Source organism: Cimex lectularius, unplaced genomic scaffold (assembly GCF_000648675.2).
Source record: "Cimex lectularius strain Harlan isolate CLEC.00 unplaced genomic scaffold, Clec_2.1 scaffold204, whole genome shotgun sequence".
Classification (NCBI taxonomy): domain Eukaryota; kingdom Metazoa; phylum Arthropoda; class Insecta; order Hemiptera; family Cimicidae; genus Cimex; species Cimex lectularius.
The window spans coordinates 210898-238786 of NW_019392743.1; the positions used below are offsets into that span (position 1 = coordinate 210898).

The following is a 27889-nucleotide window of genomic DNA, read 5'->3' on the forward strand; positions in this document are numbered from 1 at the left end:
GTAAATCTGGGATATTTTCTTTGGTCATATGAACATTTGAACATATATTGTATATGATCAATCAAAAAGGAGGATTTTACTTTTTCTGTTCACTATTAATATTAATTATTATAATTTTCACTGTTTTTTTAGTTTCGGTTTTACGTTATTTCAATTAATTATTCCTTTTACCTAAGGACTTGGTAAAGATGAAAAAGTTAGTGTCAGCAGCGGGATTTTCTGTTCACTCTTAATTTTAATTGTTCCATTTTTGTGTGTTCTTTACTTAGTTAATACTAGTGGGTTTATTCGCAATTCTCGCTGTGTTTTAGTTTTCGCTGTATTTTATTTTTTTTTTCAAGTACATAAGTTTAATTTTTTATTTTGATTAATATGTAATGTACTTATTTGTTTTTATTTCGAATAAGTAATTTTTCCCCCCCGATTTATGATGGTGGGAGTCAAGGAATCATTCTTGGTGTACGTTCGTGTCTCTCCATTGTGTATACACAAAGAATTATACTTTTTTAAATGTATTTTACTTTTTTTTTGTAGCCTACTTGGAGCATAGGCTTTTAGGATAATAATAAATACAACTAATACAAAAAATAGCCAGACCAAACCAAAACATCGATGTTTTTGGGTTCGATTCCCATCCCTAAACAAAAGACATACTTTTTTTTATTCAGTACAAATTGCCCAAATATTCCATAAAATATGCATGGATTTGGTTTTCCATGCAAACTGATGCAATGTAAATCAGTTTTTTTTTATCGTAGTAACTTTATATAGAAATATAGATAATTAAATGAAATAGATATTAAAAAATTTTTTAAGGAGGGTATTTCAACTACGTGGTTATTTGAACCATCGGGGTGCCAGTGTTTTTGAAAAAAAGCCCTTTACAGTGATGACCGCCGTATCAACTCCTAAACTGTTGCGGCCACCTGGAGTTTATTTAAATTTAACGTAAATATTTTTTCGCTTACATAATTAAATTATATATTTTATGCTAATTGAGATTAATTAATGTTAATAAACAAGTACTTCTCTAAATTGACTTCCGTGAAATAGAGCCTAAGTCACTTAAAATTTGTGAGACTATTGACGAGACCTAAGAAAGGGTTTAATTTTTATATTCTTTGGTCGGTATTTCTAGAATCTTCTTTCGTTGCGGCCTGTTTCAGTTGTGTTCGAATTAAACCAACTTTTCGTCAACTTATTTTCTTTACAGAACTTTTTTTTATCCTTCCCACGAAAACCAATATAGTATTTTAAATATTTTGTGCTATAAATGCGATTTTACTTTAAAATCCTTCAAATATGTGACATTGTTCAAATCTGCAATTTTATGCGATATTCATTAAATATGCTCTACAAAATTTAACCTACAGCTTCCTTGACACATAATTCGGATAGATAATTGATTTCCTCGGTCGTAGCGGTTGCAAACAAAATATGCAACTGCATACAAAATCCGGTCTCTAGTCATGTCCAGACGGAGTACGACAAATTTATTTAATCCAATATCAAGATTAAATTTATCCACTTGGTCAGAAAAAATGAGTTTTTATGCAAAAAGAGAAAGTAACTTAACTTAGTTAAGTAACTAGCACAAAATGAGTGGCTTTAGTTTTTTTGTTTACTATAAAAAAAACAAATGGTAAGAATTAGAAAGTTGTATTAGAAAATTAATAAAAAAAAGAAGTGGTGAGGAGCGAAGCGGTCAGGAATGCATTAAATAAAACATTTATACGTTTTCGACATTTGTTCATAGCATTGCACCAGAAGAATAACGCCTATGTTTTCCCAATTATATATTAGAAGTTATATGTTAAATTAGTGAGAGATTTGAGGTGGCCCTGAAAAGGGCCGTTGAAATAAAACAACTGCAAAAGTGCAGTTTTATTTGGAGCTGGTGTACTTGGTAACAGCCTTGGTCCCTTCAGAGACAGCGTGCTTGGCCAATTCCCCAGGAAGGAGAAGCCTGACAGCGGTCTGGATTTCCCGACTGGTGATGGTCGACCTTTTGTTGTAGTGAGAGAGTCGTGAAGCTTCGGCGGCGATTCTTTCGAAGATGTCGTTGACGAAAGAATTCATGATACTCATCGCTTTAGAAGAGACACCGGTATCGGGATGGACTTGTTTCAACACCTTGTAGATGTAGATAGCATAGGATTCCTTCCTCCTCTTCCTTTTCTTCTTGTCAGTCTTAGCGATATTCTTTTGGGCCTTGCCGGCCTTCTTCATAGCTTTACCAGTAGCTTTAGGTGGTGCCATGGTTAATAAACTGAAACCAAATAGTAACGGGTATTCGTACGACCGGGTATTTATACCGCATCGGTCTTCCCCTCTACAAAATGGATGGTCATAATACTCAAATCCCATTGGCTGCAAAGTGACGGACTACGCTGGTTGGCTGCAAAGTAGTCTCATCGTAGTATTTATGTTTCTTTCTACTAGATCGCAGTTTGTTCGAATTCCGTTCCATTCGACCCATGTACTACTTTTGTCACGATGTTTTTTTTATAGTATATTAAAAAAAAGTTCCGTTTTTCACCCTTTCATGCTTCATTCCAAGTGTATTTTTGTTACTTATTTTTCAAAAATTGGTATATATAAATAACATACTAACGTGTTTCTTGGTGACATGTTGTTTCATAATTTGTTAAAGTCGTGAGGAATGAGGTAATGAATCAAGTAGTTTAGAAATTTTTTTTCATTTTTTTTCGATATTTCGACCTTTAATCGGGTCATCTTCATGGCCTGAGTGAATTATAAAACATGTTGATTGGAAAAAATACAATTTAAGATGTAAATATAAATTTTGAACCAAGTTTCATACCCAGCAACATACATTGGTATTACATCAGAAAAACGGAAAAAACATCTACGTAAAACACCAGAAACAAATCCCACAGAATTGGGCACACACCACTTTGAAAAACAACATAACTTTGATTTCGATAAAATGCAAATACCAACCGAGGAAAGAAATACAAACGCAACTTTCTAGAAATGATTTACATTAACAGAGACACCCACAGCATAAATTACAGAACATATACAAGCCAACTCAGCCGTAGCTACGCCAACATCATAATGCAAATAAACTATTTGTTTCGTAGACGTCGGCGGGAGTGAGTATTGGATATCTACCCTCCAAATCCGGCGTTACCAGGGATAGTTGCCGGCTGTTGCGTAAAGGACTTAAGGTTTAAAAAAATGGATAATTCGTTGGATGATTAAATTTATTAACTGACAATTTATGATAAAAATACGGAAACTAAAATCTGGCCAGAAACAAAACAAAATGTATATATAGAGAGTAGGTTATAAGAAAGTTAATATGTTAATGTTGAATTAAAAGAGTAAGGACATTCGTACGTCTTGTCGACTCACGACAGTGAAGATCAAACGATTTGGCGCTTAACTTGGAGCTTGAGATTGGAGTCTGGGGGGCCACTCGCCGGACGACGTCAAAGGTGCGTTCGTTCGTACCCGTCGAAAGCCAGAGAGTGACAGACTGGAGACCGCTGCTGTACGTTCGTGCGTACAAGTTGAATCCTCGGGAGAGACTCGCTGAAGACAGCTGATGTACGTTCGTGCGTACCGGTTGAATCCTCGGGAGAGACTCGCTGAAGACAGCTGATGTACGTTCGTGCGTACAGGTCAAGAACCACGCGGTGACTCACTCCTTTTACGAAGGATTGCTGAAAATTGACCTGTTTCTCCCTCCAGCGTCGTGATCGTCTTACAAATTTTGTCTTTATAATTTTTTTTAAAATAATAAATTTAAAATAATAAAGTATAAGATTTCTACTTAACTAACATATATAAAAATGTTTACATTGGCGTAAACACTATTAAACCTTATTTTTATATCCATTATGTTTAGTGGCCTAATTGATCAAATTATTTCCTTCAATTAATTATTCATCTCAGCCAAGACCTTACAGAAAAATAATGTTTATTTTTATATTTCCCCTTCTTTTGTTATCATCCTTAATAATTAACTTCCTTTCCCGTACAACTTGAGATGTAAATATAAATTTTGAACCATGTATTTCTTGCTCAGCAACATTGGTATTACATCAGAAAAACGGAAAGTACAAAACTGTGAACTGTGAAATAGTTCTTTGGCCGTGTTTATTATTGTATGAAGAGGATGGTGTGATGTTAATTTGAGGTAGCGATCTGTTTCTTAGTTTTTAATACCGCTCTGTGATTAATGTGCCATCTAGTTGTTTTATTAAGTGTATCTAAAAATCACACATTCCACAATTTTACATAGTATATTTTTTCAACAATTTAGCCTTCCTTTTCCTATTTATCCCTGACTATATAATCCTGAAAGGATAATCTGGCCGAACCATTACCAACGTTTTTTTCCTTTCTTCGGCTCTTTTCACCTCACAGAAGCCGCCTTCTTATACAAAAATGTCTTCCTATACCGACTTCCTTCCCCACCCCTTCAAAATCCAACGTATATAAACATAAAACAGCAATATCTCACTGGCACTCTCAATACGACACTCAAGAATGGCACAATTACAGAGAAAACAAACACTTTGAGTGAGTAGAAATACTTCAATTGAATATATATTTAAAAAAATATATATTTTGCATTGTATAAATTCACTTTTTTCCACGTCCTAAATGTATTTGTTAAATTTAAACAATGTTTGTAAATCCCAGGCCCTGAAGATGATCTCAATAAAGATCGAAACGTTGGCACGATAAAGAAAATGTTTTTCTGAAACCTACATCACACCAGACCGCATCTCACGATTTCTGAATAATCATCAACTAACGGTCATTAATCACCACATATTTATATATGGAGTTGTATTTGTCAATCTCTTAAATGAGAGATGCATAATTTATATTGTAAAGTGTATTGTATGCATAATTTATATGTTAGTGTAGGTTTATTCGAAATGTATTCTAATAATATTAATCTAAACCGGTTAGTTGTTAATTCTTAAGACAGTTTTGACGTAGTTATCAATTCATCTAGTCTGATTGTACCAAGACTGTCATTGAACGTAAATATTACATCCTTTTAAGAGCCACCAAAACTGTTTCACTAAATATAAAACTCCAAAAAATCTATGATTCAGACTCGTACCAATAATCAAATAGATTTCCTTTTCTGGTTGTCCTTTGTTCCAGGTATCCAAAATGTTCATGTTCTACCAAAATAAATGTAGTCGTTACAAGTTATAACGATGTTGTATGTAACAGTAATCTAGAACTGAAAACCAACACAGCCCTGATATACTGCAAAAACTAATTTTAACATGTGTTTAAATTTTATGCTATAAATTTAACAATAATTAATACCATATTTGATTAACTTTAAAATTCCTATTAAAAACTATTTCATATCACAATACATAAGTTAAATTCAACAATTTTTTTTATGGTTGGTTAAGCTTAAGAAAGGTCTTTTTTGGAGGTAGTTAAAGAAATTTTCAATCTATTGGCACCCTTTGCCACTATCAAGTAATTTATTTCTGGAAAATATTTTAATTGGATATTACTGTTTTTCTTACTAAATTTTTATGATTATTGTATCATTAATATAAAATTGCAAGAATTTACAAATATTTACTGAAAATATATTATTAATATAAAATGAATATATATTTTTGTTGGTCATCTGAACCAAAGTATTTTTATTTTTAAGTAATTAATTAATTATATTTTACACAAAGTGAGGTTAAATTGAAAAGTTTGTTAGTTTAAAATCCGGATGTCGTGGGTTCAAATCTCGTCATGACACTAGCATTTCATCTAAACCTCATTTTGCATAATAATAATAATTAATTAATATAAAAGAAAATCAAATTACATAATTCAAAATTATAGGTAAATATTAATGATAAAATTGCAATAGTAATTTTAAAAAAGAATAATGTAACTATTTCAAGAAGTAAACTACTTGAAAATAGGACAATTCAAATATCGTAGATTTAAGATTACTTTAACCACCATAAAAAAAGTCTTTAAATAATAAAAATTAAACCATCTATAAGAAAAGAAAAAATATAAACCACCAAACTGAAGAAAATAATATTTTTGTCAACTAAACAAAAATAAGTTGATGGGTAGGAAATAAATTGTCTTTTCACAACAGGAATTTATTTCGTCAGACGTGTTTCAGTCTAATATACAGGGTGTCCCAGTTGCTTCTGACGAAACTCAGGGAATCAATTCTACTCTTCGTTTGGAGCAAAAAATGCTCAGGAGAAAATTTTCGGAAAGCTCTCTATTTTGAAGACATTCGTCAATTTAGGTTTTTTCAACTTTTCACTACCTTACCACATAAAAACGCTTACAACTTAATAAAACGTAAGATACTTCTATTTGCAATAACCTGAATGCCATAAAATGTTAGCCAATATCAGTTGGCACATGTCATAATTACAAAATTTAAAATTTTTGTCATGATTGCACGTTCTACTGAGGTTACAAAAAATACCTACATGTCAAATTTCACAAAAACTTCTTCATCTAATATGCTTTACGTTGATTTTTCAACTCTACTAGAACGTTATTTAAAAACTTGGATATATCAACGTAAAGCATATTAGATGAAGAAGTTTTTGTGAAATTTGACAAGTAAGTATCTTACAGAAAATTTAGCGTTCTTTCAAATGGTGTAATTGGATTTGTTGTAGTCTCAACATTTTGGAAGTTGTAAGCGTTTTTATGTGGTAAGGTAGTGAAAAGTTGAAAAAACCTAAATTGACGAATATCTTCAAAATAGAGAGCTTTCCGAAAATTTTCTCCTGAGCATTTTTTGCTCCAAACGAAGAGTAGAATCGATTCCCTGAGTTTCGTCAGAAGGAACTGGGACACCCTTTAGACCATCTTCAGTGACTTTTTTTATATGTAGTTGGCGAGTTTTTACAATCTTATAAGTTCAGAACTTAATGTCTGGGTAAATATAGACTTGGTGAGTAGTCTGTCAAGAATACTAGCCAAATCCATAGCCATCCAGACATCTACTTCTGAACTTATAAGAATGTAAAAAACTGTGTTGTTTATATTAAAAAAAAGTCACTGAAGATGGACTATATTAGTCTGAAATGCATCTACGAAATAAATGCCTATTGTGGAAAAGGCAATTTATTTCCTACTCATCAACTTATTATGGAGTTACACAAAATCAGGATGACACCATCAACAAATTAAAAAATAAATAAATAAATAACATTAATCACTAAACGCTTATGACTAAACCCACAATTCTAAAAAAAATATTATTTTTGATAAAACCATATTGACCTAATCAATCATCCTTGCAATATTTCCTAAGGAGGTGTCTGAATCAACAAATTTAAAAAACATATTGGTTTTTAGAAATGAATATGGATATGGCAAGTATAGACAATATAATATATATTTAAAAATAAAATCCTAGCCTTTGATTTGTATCTCCAAATTGTTAGCCTGCTTGCAGCATGGAGGGTAACTATCATCTATAATATCCATGCTGCAATGTATTCAGGAACCGCTGACCCAAAAAATTAAATAACTTTTTATTAAAATAATAATAAAACAAGTTAAACCTTGCTATAAAGATGTTAGGTTAACATTCCCAAAGTTTTTTCCCATTTTTTGATGAATCCCACAGAAAGCTGAACACTATAAACAAATCGTTTGGAAAACTGAATTTCTAAGTCTCCCCCTGACAAAAATTCGATCTTATCTGCATAATTGATATACAAAAATTGAATAATCTGTCTAGCCTAATTGAATTATGTTTAGTTTAAAATTCAATGCTAATCCAGACCCAGTAATTCATTTTTATAATTAATTTCCCAAAAATATCCACTCTCGAAGCGAAGAGGGAAAGTCTTAAAACAGGGTTTGTTATCTGCTTTGTAATAACTTGTGTGAATTTTATTTTGCTTGTAGAATTTAATTACTAAATCAGTTTTTTACCTACATTAAGGCAACTATAATTGATTTTAGTAATTGTTTCTGGATGTGTAAACTTACATTTCCTAAATTGAAATCAACAATGATTTATACTTACTGCAAATACTAGAAAATGTTAAAATTACTTATTTAACATTATTCATGAGTTATTTTTATTTTGTAAATATACTTTTGTTTAGTTTAATTATTTTATTTTGATGTTCTATGAGTAATTGAATAGGTCTATTACTAAATATAACAAAGGTTTTTCTAGATAGAAAATTTTTGTTTTGTAAATACAGTTTTGTTCAGTTTAATTATTTTATTTTGATGTTCAATGAGTAATTGAACAGGTCTATTACTAAATATAACAAAGGTTTTTCTAGATAGCAAGTGTATAGTGCCTTGTCAAGTAGTTCTGCGTTGCATCACTAGAAAGCAGGAATGTGTTTAGTTCTGATGACGTTCACTAGAGGTGCGGTAAATTGTGCATATTGCGACCAATCAGAATCCTCCGTCTTCCTATATATACGGAAGGAGCCACCACCAGTGTCATTCTTAGCTGAAACAGTCTTTCTATAAACACTATAATGTCTGGACGTGGTAAAGGAGGAAAAACCAAGGGAAAGGCAAAGACCAGGTCGTCTCGTGCCGGACTTCAGTTCCCGGTCGGAAGGATTCATCGTCTTTTGAGGAAAGGCAACTACGCCGAGAGGGTCGGTGCCGGTGCCCCCGTGTACCTTGCCGCTGTCATGGAATATCTGGCCGCTGAAGTTCTCGAGTTGGCTGGTAACGCAGCTCGTGATAACAAGAAGACCAGGATTATACCTCGTCACCTCCAATTGGCGATCAGGAATGACGAAGAGTTGAATAAACTCCTCTCTGGAGTCACCATCGCCCAAGGTGGTGTACTTCCTAACATCCAGGCAGTCCTCCTTCCCAAGAAGACTGAGAAGAGCGCTTAATTTGTTCTCCGCCTTATATTTCAACGGCCCTTTTAAGGGCCACCAAAAACTTTCACTAATGATATTGACGACCATTAATTCGTTTTGTGATTTATACTTTTGCCTTTATTTGTACTTATTAAAAACCTGTGATGATTTACCTACCTCTAATATAAACGAAAACGGCGAATACGAATTCGTGATTGACAACAATGTTTTTTAGAAATGGAGAGAGAGTGCGGTGGCGGTGTTCAATCCTGTTTTAAAATAGATAGTCCCTACTCACTCCTTTTGTAAAAAAAAAAAAATGGTTCCTACTCCAATTTGAGTAGGAACCATCGTTTTGAAAAAAGGATTGAACCACTCTCACTCCATCATTAATAATTTCTGTTCTTACTCACTGTAAGTTGTTTCCCAACGTCTGGATTTCGAGCTCCTTAGCTCATCATCAGCATGAAGGATTCTATTGGGTTGTCCGGAAAATAATGCAGGATTTTAAGTTTTCATTAAAAAAAATCTATATAAAATATTCTGTTTACGTTTACAGGATTACTCATTNAAAAAAAAAAAAAAAAAAAAAAAAAAAAAAAAAAAAAAAAAAAAAAAAAAAAAAACAATTAATAATTTGGACGTTTAATATTATTTATGTACGTATTGAAATGGGAGGTAGATCAAAATCTATTATATTATTAATGCATTTATCACCATGTTCAATTTTACATTTTTTAATTTCAAATTTCTCAAACCTATCTAGTTCTCTCTCTTTGTTGAAACTATGTAACACTTGTATTTAAATTTGAATTGAAATTATGTTTTGTTTCTTTTCTATGGTCCTTAAATTCCGAAAAGAGTTCTTTTACTCTCGTTTTTATTTCTCTACCGCTTTCTCCTATATATTTAATATCACAATCATTAAATTAAGTTGGTAAACCCCGCTTTTTGCCAAGTTGTCTACCTTGTCTTTAGGTTTTGAGAGAAAGTTTTTAAGTGAACCAGTACTTCTAAAAGCTATTCTAAAACCTTCTTGTTTAAAAATTTTACTAACTTTTTCCGATAATTCACCAATGTATGGCAAACAACGGAAACCTAATGATTCATTTATGGTGGGGTGGCTGAGTCCTATTGTTGATTCTTTTAAAGTTCATTTTTTTGACTAGCACATCAATAAAATAAAAGATTCTTTTACAATTAATTAAGGTTTTGGTCGAGATAAACAAAGTCAGTGTCTCGAGCGAGATTCGAACCCACGACCTTCGGCTCGATACGCCGCTGCTCTACCACTTGAGCTATCGTGACTTCGATCCACTCGGACACTATCTTCCCATCTCAACTTCTCCATTTGAATTTCCCTCATTTTTGTCATTTTCTAATGTCGTGTAATCTATTTGATTCTCGGCGACAAATGAAATGGCGACGGAGAGCTTTAGTGAAGTATACTTCATTTTGCTAATTACATTTTATTAGGTTTCGTGGTTGAAACAACATGTTTTGTAATCCGCCCAGGCCCTTAAGATGACCCGAATAAATGTCGGAACGCAGCAAAAAATCAAAAAGGTGTCGTCAATAAAAAGCACATATCTCATGTTGTCAAAACTTGACTAATCCAGTTCTGCTGACTGCTCCGAGGAAAAAAGCTGTTGAAAGTGATTCCAGAATAGTCGTTATATGTATTTAAAAAAATTTATGCCTTCAGCTTCATCATTAATACGTTTTTTAAATACTATTTTAAGTAAACTTATGACACCCAACCCTAAACCTCCCGATTATAGGGTTTCCGAGCTCTCTGGGCCCATTTTGACTGATCGGTAAAACAGCAATCGAATAGGATCTTGTACAAAATGTTTTAATATCAAGCGCAAAAATTTCAAGTATGCATTAGCTGGAATCCTGCATCACTTCGAAAAAAAGTTCTTTTTGTTTTAAAAAACTATAACAAGCCACTAGTAAACAGAAACCAAGTACAACCAGGTAATCAGAGGTCGTATGATAAAAATACATAAACACAACCTTATTAATTGTTACATTTTGTTATTATTTATGTTATGTATTAACGACATTAAAGAGAGAGTATCAACGGCTAATCAGTAGTTTTAAAAATTCTGTACCCGATTTTTCCTTGCCAGAAATGTATCAAATACATTTAAAAAACAAATAATATATAACAAATACTTTGAGAGAGTAGAAATACTTTGATTGAATATATAACAAAAATATATTTTGCATTGTATAAATTCACTTTTCCACATCCAAAATGTAATTGTTATATGTAAACAAGGTTTGTAAATCCCAGGCCCTGAAGATGATCTCAATAAAGATCGAAACGTTGGCACGATAAAGAAAATGTTTTTATGAAACCTACATAACACCAGACCGCATCTCACGATTTCTAAATAAATATGTATAATACTTTATAGATATTTTATTTTGAGTTTCTTTACGTACATAAATTAAAACAATGTATTTATTAGTACTAATATGTGAATGGTAGGTAAATAGTAAAGAATGCATTTAAGAATGAGTGCGAGTAAGTCTAGGATTAAAACCTGAATGCGCTGGGAGCTGAAATAACTTAGCTGTTGACAGCCATTGGAGATTGAGCTTTGACTCGGGTTTTTGTAAGCCCAATTATGTTCATATGACATGTATACGGAGATGAGCTTATTTAAGCCGATGGGTAGGATGTAAATTGTCTTTTCCACAAAAGGAATTTATGTCGTCAGACGCGTTCGGTCTAATATAGAACATCTTCAGTGACTTTTTTGAAATAAAGTAGTTTGACGGTTTTTTTGCATAGTTATGTTCAAAAGTGCATGTCTGGACCATTGTGAGTAGTCTGTTTTCTTGCCACGTTCATACTCGTCCAGACATCCACTTTTGAACTTGTAACTGTGCAAAAAAACCGTCAAACTACTTTATTTCAAAAAAGTCACTGAAGATGTTCTATATTAGACCGAAACGCCTCTAACAAAATAAATGCCTATTGTGGAAAAAACAATTTACTTTCTACCCACCAATTTATTATGGTTTTCCACAAAATGGGCACTATCAAATAAGATCTTACATAAATTAATCGATCAATAAACATCGTGATCACTGCTACCAATGCATGCAAAATCGTCGTCAAAATCTATTTTGATTTATCTGAATCTTTCCAATCTTTGATTCTTTTGTTAATGGTAAGACCCGTTTTAATAGAATATTTCATGCAGGTAGGGGAGCAAAGGCAGCTGCTACCTGCCACCTGTCAGTGGAGGGAGACTACACAATAGAACCTTCGAGGGAAAACGTTTGAACGAACACCTTGAATATATCCGGAACGTACACCGTTTCTCCTGAAATTATTAAACTTAAACACTTGAAAAAAAAAAAAACATGCTGTACATACTCGAACATAGTTTTTTAAATATTGTGGTCTACCTTGAGAACAATTGTCTACTGTGTAAAGTTTTTATTATTTTACAAACATTTTTTTTAATAATCTTCGATGAACATCTAAACACTCGAAGTAATTTGGCATAATGCGCCTTTTATCCTCTAGTTCTGTAGCTATAGCGTATTGGCGAGTCCCAAATCATTAAGAAACTTATATATACTTACTTTACTATCACTAGTTTTAGTGGATGTAGTTCTTGTTTTACATTTGAAAAAATTTCTACATTTTCAGTCTGTTAGTAGGTGCATTGGGGTCTCTTCTGCTTCCTGATACTCTTAGGATTCAGTTTCATGATACTTTAGTTTCATTCTGTAGTGTCATTCGTTCCAGGTCTCGCAATTTATTTTTAGTTTGTCAATACTGAGCGATTCCCATTATTTCTTCACTTAAACCATAACATTTTTCCTAAAGTGTACAGAGAAGCAGCCCCTTTTTTTGCAAGGCCATCTTCTTCTTTCTATCAATGTGTCTTCGGACCCAGCAGAGTACAGCCTTATTTTACGAGATCTGTTTAGTTTGGTTTTGCAAATCAGCACCATTCTTGTTCTTGATGCTTGATTATCCTACATGATATCTATGTTCTTGTTTTTATATCTCCTACTCAATTTAAGATGATCTCTCATCTACTGGATTTCAGCTTGTAAACTATGTACTTGATCTACATCTACTGGACTCTAAATATTTGATTTTTGGACCAAATACTGCCCCTTTACCTTCTTATATCCTAGATCCCTCAGTGTACCAACAAATAGTGTCTTCCTTGGCTGGGTGATTTTTAATTAATCTTAAAGAACTTATATATTACATATTTATAAGTGCATGTACAACATTATAATGAATATATATATATTTGATATGAACAAGTTTGATCCAGTAGATGGTATACGAAAGAGCGAACAAATTCTTACATCAATAAAAGTAACTATTTGAACTACTTACTTCAATTACTTCAAATAAAACAAAACACAAAATTTATTTTTAATAATAACAATTTTAATTTAATTCAATAACACAATTCAATATTATATTTATATAAATAATAAATTGATTTAGGGTTGGACGAATAGTGAAGCAAATCAGAAACCAAGGTGCACTAATAAAATTTTCAATTTTTCCTTGAACGGAATTTTTAAAAACTGTACTATATTTTCAATGATTTAATTGATTTTTATAACATAATTATTAAACACTAAAAAAACACATAATTATTATTGTTTACTATAGTCAGAGGGTGATAGAAAAGGCAAATTTTGTTTTAATTTTTATAATAATATAGTATTTCAACATTATTAATAGAAGTAATCATTTATAAATTTGTTATACATTGTAATTATGCTAAATGCAGTATTTATTGAGAAAGCGCTTGCCATCATCTGCTTAACCGATCCCACCACTATCGATCTTTCTAGCTAGAAGCGTTTTGGAGGGGAGGGAGTACCCAATAGGAGGAGGCCTCGTAGGTATAAATACTGGTTCGTCGGTAGTTCAGGGCATTGTCAGTTTTGAAATCTCCATCATGACTGGTCGTGGCAAAGGAGGAAAAGGTTTGGGAAAAGGAGGCGCCAAGCGTCACAGGAAAGTACTCCGTGACAACATCCAGGGTATCACTAAGCCCGCTATCCGTCGTCTGGCTCGTCGTGGAGGAGTCAAGCGTATTTCTGGTCTGATTTACGAAGAGACTCGTGGTGTGTTAAAAGTCTTCTTGGAAAACGTCATCAGGGACGCTGTCACTTACACCGAGCACGCTAAAAGGAAGACCGTCACTGCTATGGACGTAGTCTATGCCTTGAAAAGACAAGGACGTACCCTCTACGGTTTCGGAGGTTAAACCTTCCAACCTTTTCACCGCATTTCAACGGCCCTTTTCAGGGCCATCAATTTTCATCACTAATTACGATTAAACCAACCCGATGTATTGAATGGAAATAGCATTGTAAACATTTCAAATTCTATGGTTCAAACCGACTCGACAGTCAGAAAAAAAATCCTGAACGGGCGGACCATTTTTTTCAATACGTAATATTAATAATCATATATTTTTTTACTGTAACTATGTGATAACGTTGGCTTAATCTAGCATAAAAACTATTAAATAAATAATCCAAAGTACTGGCCTTTTTGTCTTTATTTCGACGTCGTTCAATTATTTGTTGAAGTAGTTATGAGAGGTCAAGAAATGTTTTAGGAAAACGCCTTTTTCATTTTTTGTCGCGTTTTGACCTTTATTTGGGTCATCTGTAAGGCCTGTGTAAATCACAATTTTTTACTTAAGCCAATTTATTTCTAGTGGAGGAAAAGAAGCACCAAGGTGCAGCGTGAAAGTTTTGTGTTTGTTAATTAAATGAATGGAAAAGGTCCCCCCTAATGCTTATTGTATGTGGGCAATTTTTGTTATCCATGGTTGCCGACGTGCGAGTTGTTGCCTTAACTCCCAAAGCTTAATTGCTATGAATATAATATAACTTGGCTGTATGGACAGAAAAATGAATTAGAAGGAAAAATGAGAAAAAGAAAATAACGGAAGAAGGAGATAACTTGGCCGGGCGTAAAATTATTCACAATATAGTCATTAAATGTGTGGTGATTTGGTATGACTCTCAACACGACACGCAAGAATGGCACAATTACACAGAAGACAAACACTTTGAGCCCTGAAGATTATCTCAATAAAGATCGAAACGTTGGCACGATAAAGAAAATGTTTTTTCTGAAACCCATAGTCATTAAAATAACAAAAATGAATAGCTCATGTTAAAATAACTTTTTCTAATTCACATAAAAAAATCTGGTTTCCTAATAGGTCCAGTTAAAAATATATTACCAAAACTGTTGTTTCTTCCCCCTCTGGATACTTCATTAAAAACGTTTCAAATAAATTCGTCTAAAGTACAGATAATATAAATCTTTTCAACTGTAGTTTAAAAAAAAAATACTTTGTCTAAAGAAATAAGACTAAAAATCATTTAACTAGTCACCTTACCTAATATGACTGTTTACATGGTTAAAACTAGAATACATCAATAAATAATGAACGTGATATGCAAGTATTTTTTGTCCCTTTCATGAAAGCAAAAAGTACCACTGACATAGATTTTTGTTCGTTCATGAACCATTTGGAGAACGATGGTTTTTCGAATTGAAGATGGACTTGTGGTTCTGATATATGCGTTAATTTCACAATCGTGCAAGTGGTTTTTGGGCTAATTTTTGAAACAATTGATATCTAGAGGGACTGGAGTTTCACGTAGTTGTAAAAAATCACAACGTTGTGTAAAATAAGCATCTTAATTTCGATGAAACTGAGCGTTGACATATAGTCTGGAGGATGAGTGCTAGTTTGTTTCGCTTATTTCTTGATAAAAATGTATTTAAAGCAATTGATTCTCTGTCGTCTTATTGAGTTGACCCTGGTCAATATTTTCATTGTTCTGTATATTTATAAACATTGTTTGTTGATCTGATAAATTAAATAACAACTAATAGGAGAAACGCCGAATTTAGGTTTAAAGGAATGGCGCAGTAAATAGGACACGGTGTTTTCGTTACGGTAAAGCCCCAAAAGTGACAAGCCGCTTCCTGGAATTTCTCCTACAACGTTTGAAAACTTGACAATATGGTTTTGACGATAGCACCGACACCGGCCCATCAAGAAAAGGTGAAACCCATCAAGGGGAAGGCCAAGAAAAACGACAAACCGTCTCATCCTCCAACTGCGCAGATGGTTAACACTGCCATACAACAGTTGAAAGACCGTGGCGGTTCTTCACTTCAAGCCATCAAGAAGTACATCTCTTCGACTTATAAAGTCGACGCCGAGAAACTCTCACCGTTCATAAGGAAATACATCAGGAACGCCGTGGCTTCGGGATCATTGGTCCAGACGAAGGGTAAAGGCGCTTCTGGTTCTTTCAAACTCGCAGAGATCGACAGCAAGAAGAAGATAATAGCTAAGAAGACTCCAGCTGTGAAATCCCCGGCCAAATTGAAGGTAAAGATGACCAAGAAGCCTCCAACTACACCTAAGGCTCCTAAACCGAAGAAAACCAAGGCTGGTTCAGCAAAAAAGATACGAAAGACCAAAAAAGCAAAATCAATCCCTGCGAAATAGACGACTTCATGAACACAAATTTAACGGCCCTTTTCAGGGCCACCACAACTATCACTAATATAAAAACAAACAAAAAATAAAGCATAGGTAGCTTCACTTTCGTTTCTATTAAAAACATGGCAAACTAGTCTAAACCAAACTATAAATCACACCGATTAAAAAAAAAAAACACCTAAAAGCTAGGTTCCACTGCGCGAAAGTAGTCTCGGGTTAACAATTTCCACAGATCACAAGTTATCAGAGACCAAACAAGCCCTTTACTACCAACTGCTGCATCAGCATTTGCTTTCGTAGCGATAATTTATGTTAAAAAGAAAAGGCCGGTGGTGGATTAAAAAATTATTCTTCGGTGAATGCGATATGAGAACCGTGTATTGAGGGATATATCGGTAGAACCCATTGAGTAAGAAACTTTAAACGTAAGACTTCCGAATGGTGTACATCTCTTGCCTTCCAGTAAGACCTTATTAAGAGTTTTCTTTTTCGCTTTAAGTGTACCAACAGTTTGTCCCATTTTGATGCTAGTTTCCTTCTACCCATCCTTTATCTTGTTCTGATGAGTTTTATCTTTAGCATCCCATAAAAATCGGATAAGTCGAATGCGCTCCTCCTGGTTTCATTCTCATTTTCGAGAAAAGTGCGTGTACAACGCGAAACAAGTTTTGAGAAACAGTTGCGCCAGTGAGTTTCGTTCAATTAACAGAAGTTTTAAGATCATTTTTATATGCGACATCCCTAAATTGAAGTAAAGACCATTATGAATCCTCCGACTACACAAGGTCTGTTTGGCAAAATAGCTAAAGCATTCTCTACAAAATAGGACTTTTTCTAGGCCGCTTCCACAGTCATTAAAAATATAAATAAAGCCCAGCATCACTTTAATTTTACCGTTATCGTTACACATCATCTTGAACTGCCAAGACAATTTAATTCGTCTTTATCGCTGGGTTGGTCCGTCAGATTTCGCCATCGTCAGCATCTGTCGATAAAAATACAGGCTCGACCCTCTGATTTCAATGTATGTTACAGAAAAGACAGTTTTTGGTTCCTTAAAAGTAGCAGCGAATGGCAATTATTGGTATGGTAAAAAAGGATACCAGGAAGCGGGGTTTGCCCTCCCCAGGAACTGCAGCCTTCTGTCTTCCTTCCTATTCCCAGTTCCTTAGTTCAGTGCAATAGATTCAATCCTTCTCCTTAGAAGTATCAGGTCATTGACTGTCGCTGCTTCAATTTGATTCCCTAGGTTTTTTCCGTACGTTAGGTTAAATCTCCATTGAGCTGTTGCTTCGCATTCGAAGATGATATGAGTGCTGTTTCTTCCTCCTCATTACATAATCTGCAAATGGGATCATCGTGGTATATGCCCATGTTGGGTAGATGTTTCCTCAGATGCCAGTGATCGGTCAGTAGTCCTACCACTCTTCTGAGTTTGGCCCTCTCCAATTGCAGCAATGCTTTTGCCAGTCTTGGTGAGGGTTGTTTCACCATACGTTTACTATGTCTAGCACTGCTAGAGTTTATCCACTTCTCCTTTTATTTTGTTTGGATCCATTATGCGATGGGAGATTCTATATTTGTTTTTGTTATCCCAAGTATAGGTTCAGGGCCTATGTATGGTATTGCAGATCCTCTGGCCAGACTGTCTGCTTTGTCGTTACCCAAAATTTCCTTGTGCCTTGGCACCCACGATATCATCAGGTTGTTGTGTTTCCCCAGGTTTTGGAAATTTTGGATCCATTCACTGACTAATTTTGATGTGATTCTTTTACATGCTAATGCTTTAATGGCTGCTTGGCTATCAATCTTATGAGGATTTTTTTTGCCAGTGTAACCTCTTTTAAGATTTTCCAGGGAACAAGCATTGATTGCATGTATTTCTGCTTGAAAGACCAAAGTGTACTTCCCTAATGAGTTTGACTGCTCATGTTTTGGGCTTGTACAGAAAACGCCTGATCCGGTTCCTTCGTTTGTTTTGGAGCCACCTTATCATTGTATCTAATTCTCTCCTGTGTTCTTTTTCCCCTTTGTAGTCCGTTGAGACTTTATAGGAAGTTGTGAAGAATGTTTTCGGGATCATATAATCAGTCCCCATTTCTAATAATGGGTGTCTGATTTTGTTGATTATGGTTGTATGCCGGAATTGTTTAGTTTCTTTCCAATTTAATTGTTTCTGGAGCTTAAGTAAGCTTTCTCCTTGTATGTTCAATTCAATGACAGCGAATGACAATTACTACTGTAAGCCATATTCGTCGTCGAAGTTTCATTAAAGACAACCACTGTAAAATAATGCCCTTTCTTAATTTTTTTTTCTCTGTAAATGCCCTTTTCAAAGGTATTTCTGCACCCTCAGGGAAAACTGGAAAGAAAAAAAAATTAGTTAAAAAAACTTTAAAAAAGATACATATCCTACAAAAGGGAATGGTAGCCTTCTCGGCTTATGCAAAATTATAAAATTAACTATTCTACAACAATTACACACAAAACAAATATGACACCTCAACACCACAAGAATAACACTGCACTTTATGCCCTGAAGATGACCCGAATGAAGGTCGAAACGTTGGCAAAAAACGAAAAAGTTGTTTTTTCTAAAATACTTCATTCCTGACCCTCCTCACTACTTCAACAAATCACTGAACAACCGGTCGCTAAATAACACACGTTGTACTGTCTACAGACTTACTGGAATGTAAACTAAACTAATTTAGCCAGAATTCGACTAATTCTGTTTTACACTGAGGGTGCAATTTAAACACCTGATTATCACTAATATTATCGACAATTGTGGAATTTGCATTCATATTAAAAAAGAAACTATATTATACAGTCAAACTTCTTACAACACGGGAATGGTATTTTGCCCGTTTATTCGAAGGTGTCCACATGGAAAAATTATTAAATTTTTAATTATAATATGACTTGATCTTTTCTTTGACAGTATTTTTTCGCACCTGCTAACATTTGTCTGAGAACTGGCCTGAAAGCGCCAAAGGCGTTCAAGATTTCACATAATCAACGTGTACAATGAAAATGTTTATGCTCAGAAAAAACCTGAGAAGTTGAAAGCCAAGTTGACCAAATCTATCTCCCACTACGCCTCCAGTTCCACGCGAAGAAAAAAAAAAGAACTGATAAACTACCTGCCCTCAAGGATAGCTTTTGGTAAACAGAAAAACCCTCACTGTAGCCAAGGTCTCTCTCTCTCTCTCATTGTATAATATATACCTTTTATTTTGTTATAAAGCCCTGTTCTTTTGGTAATTTCGGAAATAATTTAAAAAAATACTGCGGTGTAGTTGACAAAATTTCAGAATTTTCAAAGCTTGTTCGTGCTGAAAGAAAGAATCACGAAGATTGAATCAATAAATCTGTTTTCATTGTATATAAATTTAACTTCCCTTTTTTCCTTACTTCTTCATGTCCACATTCTGAGAATTGTCAGAGAACTATCATGTAAAATTTAACAATATTACAGAAGAAATGAAAGAATCCTTTACTCTATGTGAAGATTCAACTAAACTGACAATAACAATATAAGTTTCTTAATTATTATAATTTTAAAACACTGTTATTTTGGAATAGGTTGAAAATTGAAAATGTACACAACCATCAGCATAATCTAGAATCTCATTCAAGAAGTTAACAAAGCTAAAGCATAATTTATTTCAAATACATATCGAACCCATTGCTGACTGAAATAATTTTATTTAACATATTTTTGATTTAAAATTAGCCATAGATCTCGGATTTAATAAACAGGCTCTATGAATGAAAATTAACTTTATAACCTCGTCTGAAATTCTCGTTTTTTATGTTTTTCTTGTATTCTTGAGAATTTTGAGAATATAATTAATTGATTTTCTGCCTAAATGATCATTATTTATAGATTTTTTATTAATCATATGGCAGTATTGTTGTCGCTAATTAAATTTTGCTATTATTATTGTCATTATTGAAAAAATCGTGGAATGTTAAATAAATTGGGACAAAAGAATGGTGATCTAATAGCTAAATAATAATTTCACCCGACCGCATCTCACGATATCTGAATAACTAGCTAAATAATGTTTTTAAAGATTGGATTTCTTTTCTAGTAAAGGGGCCTAGTTTCTGCAGTATAAATAAATTTTGGTTCAGTAAAAATCAGAATTTATACGTTTTATTTTAAAAATAGGTCATTTTAGAATCCCGTCCAAATTGGAAAAGCCAGGAGAGGAGGGTCAGCTCAGGTAGCCTCAGGAAACGGTTATTAGCAAAGAAATTGCATTCTTTGACCTTTCCATTGTAACTTTCAAACAATTCGTTTAGAAGAATTCTACAACTTATAATATTATTATTAAGTCTTAAAAGTTAAAAGTTTGTTTAAAAAATAAAACGAGATTAGCATTGTTTATTAATATTGTTTCTTTATATATATGACCAGCTAATCCATTTAATAAATACGTATGGTTTATTTAAAAAAATGCACAGTTGGCATGATGAATATAATGAAGGATGACCGTTATAAAATTCTGTACCATCTTTATAAATTTAACTATTGACCACAATGGTAAAACATTTTTGTAGTATGGAGATAAAACAATTTCTCATGCCTTATCTAAGGAATTACTGATATGTTCGTTTTGAACTGATATTAAAAGTTCCTAATCCATTCTCTGGTATTGTTTTGTTGATAAGTACATACGTTTTAGAATGATTTAATTTGTTTATATATGTCAATATAACCAATGATAGATGTCCAGTAACATATAAGCGAGTTAAACTTCTGTCCTCATATATTTTTTAATTTTTGGCAAAATCTCGAGGCACGTGAATTTTTAGTTTTTGTCTTGTTTTTCATAAGCGATAAAGGTCTGATCAAACTCTAACTATATTTCAAATAGCAACATACCAATGTACATTTTTTGAAAGGTTGTTTGACGCTTAATTAAATGGTACAAACGGTTTTGAGTTTGGAGCAAACGTTCTTAAGTTGTTGCAAGTTCTTCACACCAAGAGACAATTTATTTATCATTTTAATTGATGGTATATTATATTGTAAAATAGTGTCAAGGTACAGAAATAAAAATTTCGGAACAAGTTCCTAAAAAAATATCCACTGATAGGAGTTAATGGAGAGAAAGTAAAAGCCCACCCTGCATTATTTGAAGTAAAATAACGTAGCTGCAGAGCTTCGTATTTATTCTATAGTATTTTAAGCACGTGGAACACAACACGTTCCTATTTATCCTTTTATTGTAATCCAAAAAACCCAAAAGATTGAACCCACAAATCGACAATCCAACTGTTTTAATTTATCAAACATAAATGCTTTTATCTAGATTTGTCATTTTTATTTCGTTATTTCAGTTGTACTTTTTACAAAAATAAAATTAATGGTCGGTTTATAGCTGCTAGTTATAAATCCAATAATTTTAAGTACGTGGAACTTAACAAGTTCATACTTTCTTTTCGTTGTAATCCAAAAATCCAGAAAATTGAACCCACAAATCCACATTTCTACCATTTTTTAATTCATCAAACTCAAATACTTTTATCTAGATGTGTACATTTGTATTTCGTTATTCTAGTTGAACTTTTAATAAAAATAAAATTAACGGTCGTTTTAAAGCTGGAAAGTGATAAATGATGTGATGATGTAATCCAAAAAGTTTGATCCCACAAATCCCATGTTCCATTCTAACCATTTTTTTAATTCATCAAACTCAAATACTTTTATGTAGATTTGTGCATTTTTATTTCGTTATTCCAGTTGTACTTTTTATAAAAATAAAATTAACGGTCGGTTAAAGCTGTTAGAAACTCAAGCTAACGTATGGGGGGCAGATGGTTTTCTTTTCACAGAGCGCTTTGTATCGATCCGTTGGTATTGTAGCAGATCTGTTGGCCCAGACACGAACTACAAACCGATTCATAGTGCGACCAATGAGAAAGGAACGTTGACCGTTAACTGCCAGTAGTGGGGGGCGTTGCATTCAGATAAAAGGTCGGCCGAGTTCTTCATCGTCAATACTTGCATTCAGCGCTTGGTAACAACATGCCACCAAAAGCTACTGGGAAAGCTATGAAGAAGGCCGGCAAGGCCCAGAAGAACATCGCCAAGACCGATAAGAAGAAAAAGAAGAGGAGGAAGGAATCCTACGCTATCTACATCTACAAGGTGTTGAAGCAAGTCCATCCTGATACCGGAGTCTCTTCTAAGGCGATGAGCATCATGAATTCTTTTGTCAACGACATCTTCGAAAGAATCGCCGCCGAAGCTTCACGACTCTCTCACTACAACAAGAGGTCGACCATCACTAGTCGGGAAATCCAGACCGCTGTCAGGCTTCTCCTTCCTGGTGAATTGGCCAAGCACGCCGTTTCTGAAGGAACCAAGGCTGTTACCAAGTATACCAGCTCCAAATAAACTGCATTTTTGCAGTTGACTCATTTCAACGGCCCTTTTCAGGGCCACCTCAATTCTTTCACTAATTTCAAAATAATCATCTTTCACCAAAACAACTCAACTACGGATAACAATAAATAAAAGTTAATAATATACGTTGACAAAAGAATTTTAGTTGTTTTTTTAAACTCCATCACTTCACCAATTTTTTTTATAGTTGGTTTATTCTGATATTCCGGTGTTTTGATTGATTTTCTACCACACCATTAAAATTAATTTTTTTAAAATAAAACTGAATTTTTGATGTCGGTTAATTTGGTTTATATTAAAATCAGTATGTTGTAATTAATATAACGACAGTAAGACATATAGTTTAAATAAAAATATGTGTGTCAGGTTCTTTTGTCTTGGACTGTGCTCGATGCGACCCAGCGAAAATCTGGACAGTTGGGATCGCAGAGTGTAGAGTAGGTTAGCATAGCATCGGGCAGATATGAGGGGTAATACAATCTTATGGAAAATTGGACTTTATTTACGCCGGGTAGCGTGTTCCCGGTTTTAGCCTCTCATTTTATTTAAGTTTCTTTCACTTTTTAGTACAAAAACATTTTTCTGCCTAGTGGTATTACTAAATTAAATAAATACTTGTTTGTCGTACTCCGTTAGGTTATGCCTCTAACATTTATTTATTTTATGAAATTGTAGTATTTTTGCCGTATACGCCACACAGGAATTCTGTAGACCTTAGTTGACTTAAAATTAGTTTTTTGTTTGTGTAGTCTAAACAGAAAACAAAGATTATCAGTGAGTACAATACTTCGATTGAGTCCTAAAATTTCTATCATTATCTAAATTCATCTCTTCTATCATTGTATGATTTTTTCACATCTTACATGTATTTCTATAATTTAAACAATGTTTATAAATCCTAGAGCCTGAAGATGATCTCAATAAAGATCGAAGGTTGGCACGATAAAAAAAATAAATGTTTTTCTAAACCTACGCCCCTCCAGACCGCATCTCACGATCTCAAAAAAAAAAGTAGATTCAAGGTCACTAAACACCACTTTTTTTTTATTTTAACGCCGCAAAACTGAAAGTACATTGGGTCTTTCTAGAGATTAATCCTACTAATGGGTATCGAACCCAAAAATATCAATGTTTCGCTATCTGATCATTTTTGCCCCTCTATTAAGCGATACTTATTATTATCCTATGAGCCAGAGAATACTTTTATATTTTTCAAGTAGGATACAAACATAAGTAAAATACATTTTAAAAACTTAAAATTATGTACTTGAAGAAAAATAATAACAAATCCATATATGTTTAGCCATAATTGACCATATTAATTATTTCAATTACTTATTATTTTTATCTAATGTCTTGGTCGAGGTGAAAGTTAGTATCATCCCGCTCGTGGCTCTAACTTTTTCATCCCAACCAAGACCTTAGATAAAAAGAATAATTAATTGTAATAGCATAATAGCAAAACTAAAAAACAGAGAGAATTTCAATAATTAATGTTAATAGTGAACAGAAAAAGTAAAAACCTCCCTTTTTTTCGATCATATATGATCAAATGTTCATATGTGCAAAGAAAAGTTTCCAGATTTACCGGGTTCCCTACCCTGTTACAAATTGTATAAAAATAGTAGAATACAAATTAACGTTTCACAACAATTTTACACAAAACCATAATAATAGCACAAGAATAGCACCACACTATACGTGAGTTTGAAATATATTTAATTAATAAGGGATGGGTACGAACCCAAAATCATCAATGTTTTAGTTCGGTATGGCTATCTTATCATATTTTCTTCTATTAGTTAAAAACAAATAAGTACTTTACATATTAATGAAAAAAATCCTTAAACCTATGTACTTAAAAAAAATTAACATCAAGCTAAAACAGCTAGAATTGCGAATAAACACACTAGTATTAACCAAATAAATTACAGACAACTGAACAATTAAAAAGGAAGAACAGTGAAAAGAAAACTTCCTTCTGATTGGTCATATGTGATCAAATTTTCATTTTATCATAGAAAATTTCCCAGATTTATCTCTTTCTCCACCCTGTCACAAATTATGTAAAAACGGCAGAAAACAAATTCAAATTTCACAACAGTATTACCCAAAAACGTGTTGAACACTTGCAACACGACAGATAAGAATGACACATCTACACAGAAAACACACTTTGCGCCCTGTAGATGATCTCAATAAGTTGGCACAATAATGAAAATGTTTTTCTAAACCTACATCACAGAAGACCTCATCTCACGATCTCCAAATAATATTTACTTAATATAAATAAGTATATTAGACGAGATCTTTCGGGCGTCCATTCTACATCACAATTGTAGCTGTGTTTTAAAACTAATGAGTTTGAAAATTAAAATGATTTGATAATCATGACCGTAGCAATAATGATCATGCATGAAAATTCAGTTCGTTTTTTTTCTTTTATTGTATTGTAGTTACCGTTAGGTATGATTTTTTTTGGGGGGGCGGTGGTAGGGTGATTGGGTGAGCAGATGTTCGTCCAGTTGTTATGGTGGGGAAGCTGCCGTCCAATTGGAACGGGCGCCCACTAGTATAAAAGGGGTGGGAATCCGACCCGTAGTTCATTCTGTCTTCTAACACTGTTGAAGCACACTATCGATAACATGTCTGGACGTGGCAAAGGAGGTAAAACTAAGGGAAAGGCAAAGACCAGGTCGTCTCGTGCCGGGCTTCAATTTCCCGTAGGAAGAATCCATCGTCTTTTGAGGAAAGGCAACTACGCCGAGAGGGTCGGTGCCGGTGCCCCCGTGTACCTTGCTGCCGTCATGGAATATCTGGCCGCTGAAGTTCTCGAGTTGGCAGGCAACGCAGCTCGTGATAACAAGAAGACCAGGATCATCCCTCGTCACCTCCAACTGGCGATCAGGAATGACGAAGAGTTGAACAAACTTCTCTCTGGCGTCACCATCGCCCAAGGTGGTGTACTTCCCAACATCCAGGCAGTCCTCCTCCCTAAGAAGACTGAAAAGAGCGCTTAATTCGCTTTCCGTCCTTATATTTCAACGGCCCTTTTAAGGGCCACTAAGTTTATCACTAAAATTCAAATTTAATGAATTGTTGTTCCGTTGTTCCATTCCCGCTTGATTTCTTTTTCAGCTTATTTTTTCATTTAAGCCAAAACCTTACATAAAAAGATTAATTAATTCAAATAAATGAATGTTACTTGACTTCCCTAAAATCAAAAGTTATTCAATATAATTTGTTGGAGTGGAGGGAGCAGTCAGGTCAATGGGTTTGGTTGGGTGTTCCTCTTCATGGCCTGGGTGAATAGAAAAATTGTGATTTGTAGAACAGCTACGATACAGATGTAAATATAAATTTCGAAACCAAGTATTTCATAATTCACATAAAGTGTGATGCAATCTTGTCTCATTTCTTACTACAGAATGTTTTCACAAAATTCAGTTATACGGTCAGGATCGTCTCATTTCCTTGCCAATTGTATTTTGTGAGATAATACTGTTGACGATGATTATTATTTTTTTAATGATGGATATTAGAAAGTATTTTTTCCCCTAGCACTGCAGCCTTCTTAACAAGCACTAGGTCATTGACTGTCGTTGTTACAATTCCTTTCCCAGAGTTTTCTTTCTATCCTAGGTTGTCTCCATTGAGCGGTTGCTTCGCATTCTGTCTGCAAATCCTTTAATGTGCCCATGTTTTTCAGTTATCCACTCCTCTGAGTCTTGCACTTTTCAACTGTAGCAGTGAGTTTGCTTATTTTATGTATTTAAACATATTTCCTTTCCACTTCGGGGCACTCCAGTATTCGTTGCAATTTCACGTCCAAGAAGGGTTATCGACGACACTTGTGAGGACAAGAAATTAGGATAGTTCCAAGGAGTCCTGGGTACGCCAGTTATGAATTTTTAGAGAGTTGATGAAGGAAACAATTTATTTATAATTTTAACTGATAGTGCGGTAGCTTATGGTCCCGAAAGATTTAAGGAATACATTTCTTCAATTAACATCGATGCTGTAGATATATCTCATTAATATGCGATTCAGCTGGTGCAAATTTCGGTTCCATTTTCCCAACAAGAGATCATCTCCAATTTATTTATTTTTATGATGAACAATCGTTAAAGCATCGTCTATACAATTATTCCTTAAATGTGCGGTGTCATAAGCAATTTACTATTAATGGAAATTATAAATAAATCAATAATTTTTTGGTTGAAGAAGTTGGAGATATTTTTTTTTGCAAATATCAACTTTAGAACTGTTACTCCAAATGAAAAACCGTTAAATTTAGCCTCAAAAACCTCTCCAAAATTGTTCAAAAGTAAATATTTATTAATTTGTTATACATTTAATTGAATTTTTTATAACAATTATTATTTTCGCCATAGTCAGAGAGTGATAGAAAAGGCGAAGTTTATTTTAATTTTCATAACAACACAGTATTTCAACATTATTAATATAAGTAAACATTTATTAATTTGTTATACATTGTAATTATGCTAAATGCAGTATTATTGAGAAAGCGCTTGCCGTCTGCTTAACCGATCCCACCACTATCGATCTTTCTAGCTAGAAGCGTTTTGGAGGGGAGAGAGTACCCAATAGGAGGAGGCTTCGTAGGTATAAATACTGGTTCGTCGGCTGTTCATGGCATTGTCAGTTTTGAACTCTCCATCATGACTGGTCGTGGCAAAGGAGGAAAAGGTTTGGGAAAAGGAGGCGCCAAGCGTCACAGGAAAGTACTCCGTGACAACATCCAGGGTATCACTAAGCCCGCTATCCGTCGTCTGGCTCGTCGTGGAGGAGTCAAGCGTATTTCTGGTCTGATTTACGAAGAGACTCGTGGTGTGTTAAAAGTCTTCTTGGAAAACGTCATCAGGGACGCTGTCACTTATACTGAGCACGCCAAGAGGAAGACCGTCACCGCTATGGACGTAGTCTATGCCTTGAAAAGACAAGGACGTACCCTTTACGGTTTCGGAGGTTAAACCTTACACTTCTGCCTTTCCAACTTTCAACGGCCCTTTTCAGGGCCACCAATTTTTCACTAATATGTCTAATTTTAGCTG

At 34.0% G+C, this 27889-nt stretch overlaps 7 protein-coding genes across 7 annotated transcripts; 6 read left to right on the top strand and 1 right to left on the bottom strand.

Annotated features, from left to right (window-relative positions):
• Positions 1-1835: 1835 nt before the first annotated feature.
• On the bottom strand, positions 1836-2285 carry LOC106663589 (histone H2B-like). Its single transcript, XM_014388505.2, has one exon. It carries the CDS (start codon positions 2257-2259, stop codon positions 1885-1887), a length of 375 nt encoding a protein of 124 aa, XP_014243991.1. The 5' UTR covers positions 2260-2285; the 3' UTR covers positions 1836-1884.
• A 6168-nt stretch (positions 2286-8453) lies between these two features.
• LOC106663574 (histone H2A) lies at positions 8454-8914 on the top strand. The gene has a single exon (XM_014388491.2). The coding sequence runs from the start codon at positions 8502-8504 to the stop codon at positions 8874-8876; it is 375 nt and encodes a 124-aa protein (XP_014243977.1). The 5' UTR covers positions 8454-8501; the 3' UTR covers positions 8877-8914.
• Positions 8915-13770: 4856 nt separating this feature from the next.
• On the top strand, positions 13771-14166 carry LOC106663765 (histone H4). Its single transcript, XM_014388854.2, has one exon. It carries the CDS (start codon positions 13805-13807, stop codon positions 14114-14116), a length of 312 nt encoding a protein of 103 aa, XP_014244340.1. The 5' UTR covers positions 13771-13804; the 3' UTR covers positions 14117-14166.
• A 1703-nt stretch (positions 14167-15869) lies between these two features.
• LOC106663590 (histone H1.1-like) lies at positions 15870-16439 on the top strand. Its single transcript, XM_014388506.2, has one exon. The coding sequence runs from the start codon at positions 15902-15904 to the stop codon at positions 16394-16396; it is 495 nt and encodes a 164-aa protein (XP_014243992.1). The 5' UTR covers positions 15870-15901; the 3' UTR covers positions 16397-16439.
• Positions 16440-22400: 5961 nt separating this feature from the next.
• On the top strand, positions 22401-22857 carry LOC106663585 (histone H2B). The gene has a single exon (XM_014388501.2). The coding sequence runs from the start codon at positions 22434-22436 to the stop codon at positions 22803-22805; it is 372 nt and encodes a 123-aa protein (XP_014243987.1). The 5' UTR covers positions 22401-22433; the 3' UTR covers positions 22806-22857.
• Positions 22858-25413: 2556 nt separating this feature from the next.
• On the top strand, positions 25414-25881 carry LOC106663578 (histone H2A). The gene has a single exon (XM_014388495.2). The coding sequence runs from the start codon at positions 25460-25462 to the stop codon at positions 25832-25834; it is 375 nt and encodes a 124-aa protein (XP_014243981.1). The 5' UTR covers positions 25414-25459; the 3' UTR covers positions 25835-25881.
• Positions 25882-27466: 1585 nt separating this feature from the next.
• Positions 27467-27861, top strand: LOC106663736 (histone H4). The gene has a single exon (XM_014388811.2). It carries the CDS (start codon positions 27497-27499, stop codon positions 27806-27808), a length of 312 nt encoding a protein of 103 aa, XP_014244297.1. The 5' UTR covers positions 27467-27496; the 3' UTR covers positions 27809-27861.
• Positions 27862-27889: the final 28 nt, after the last annotated feature.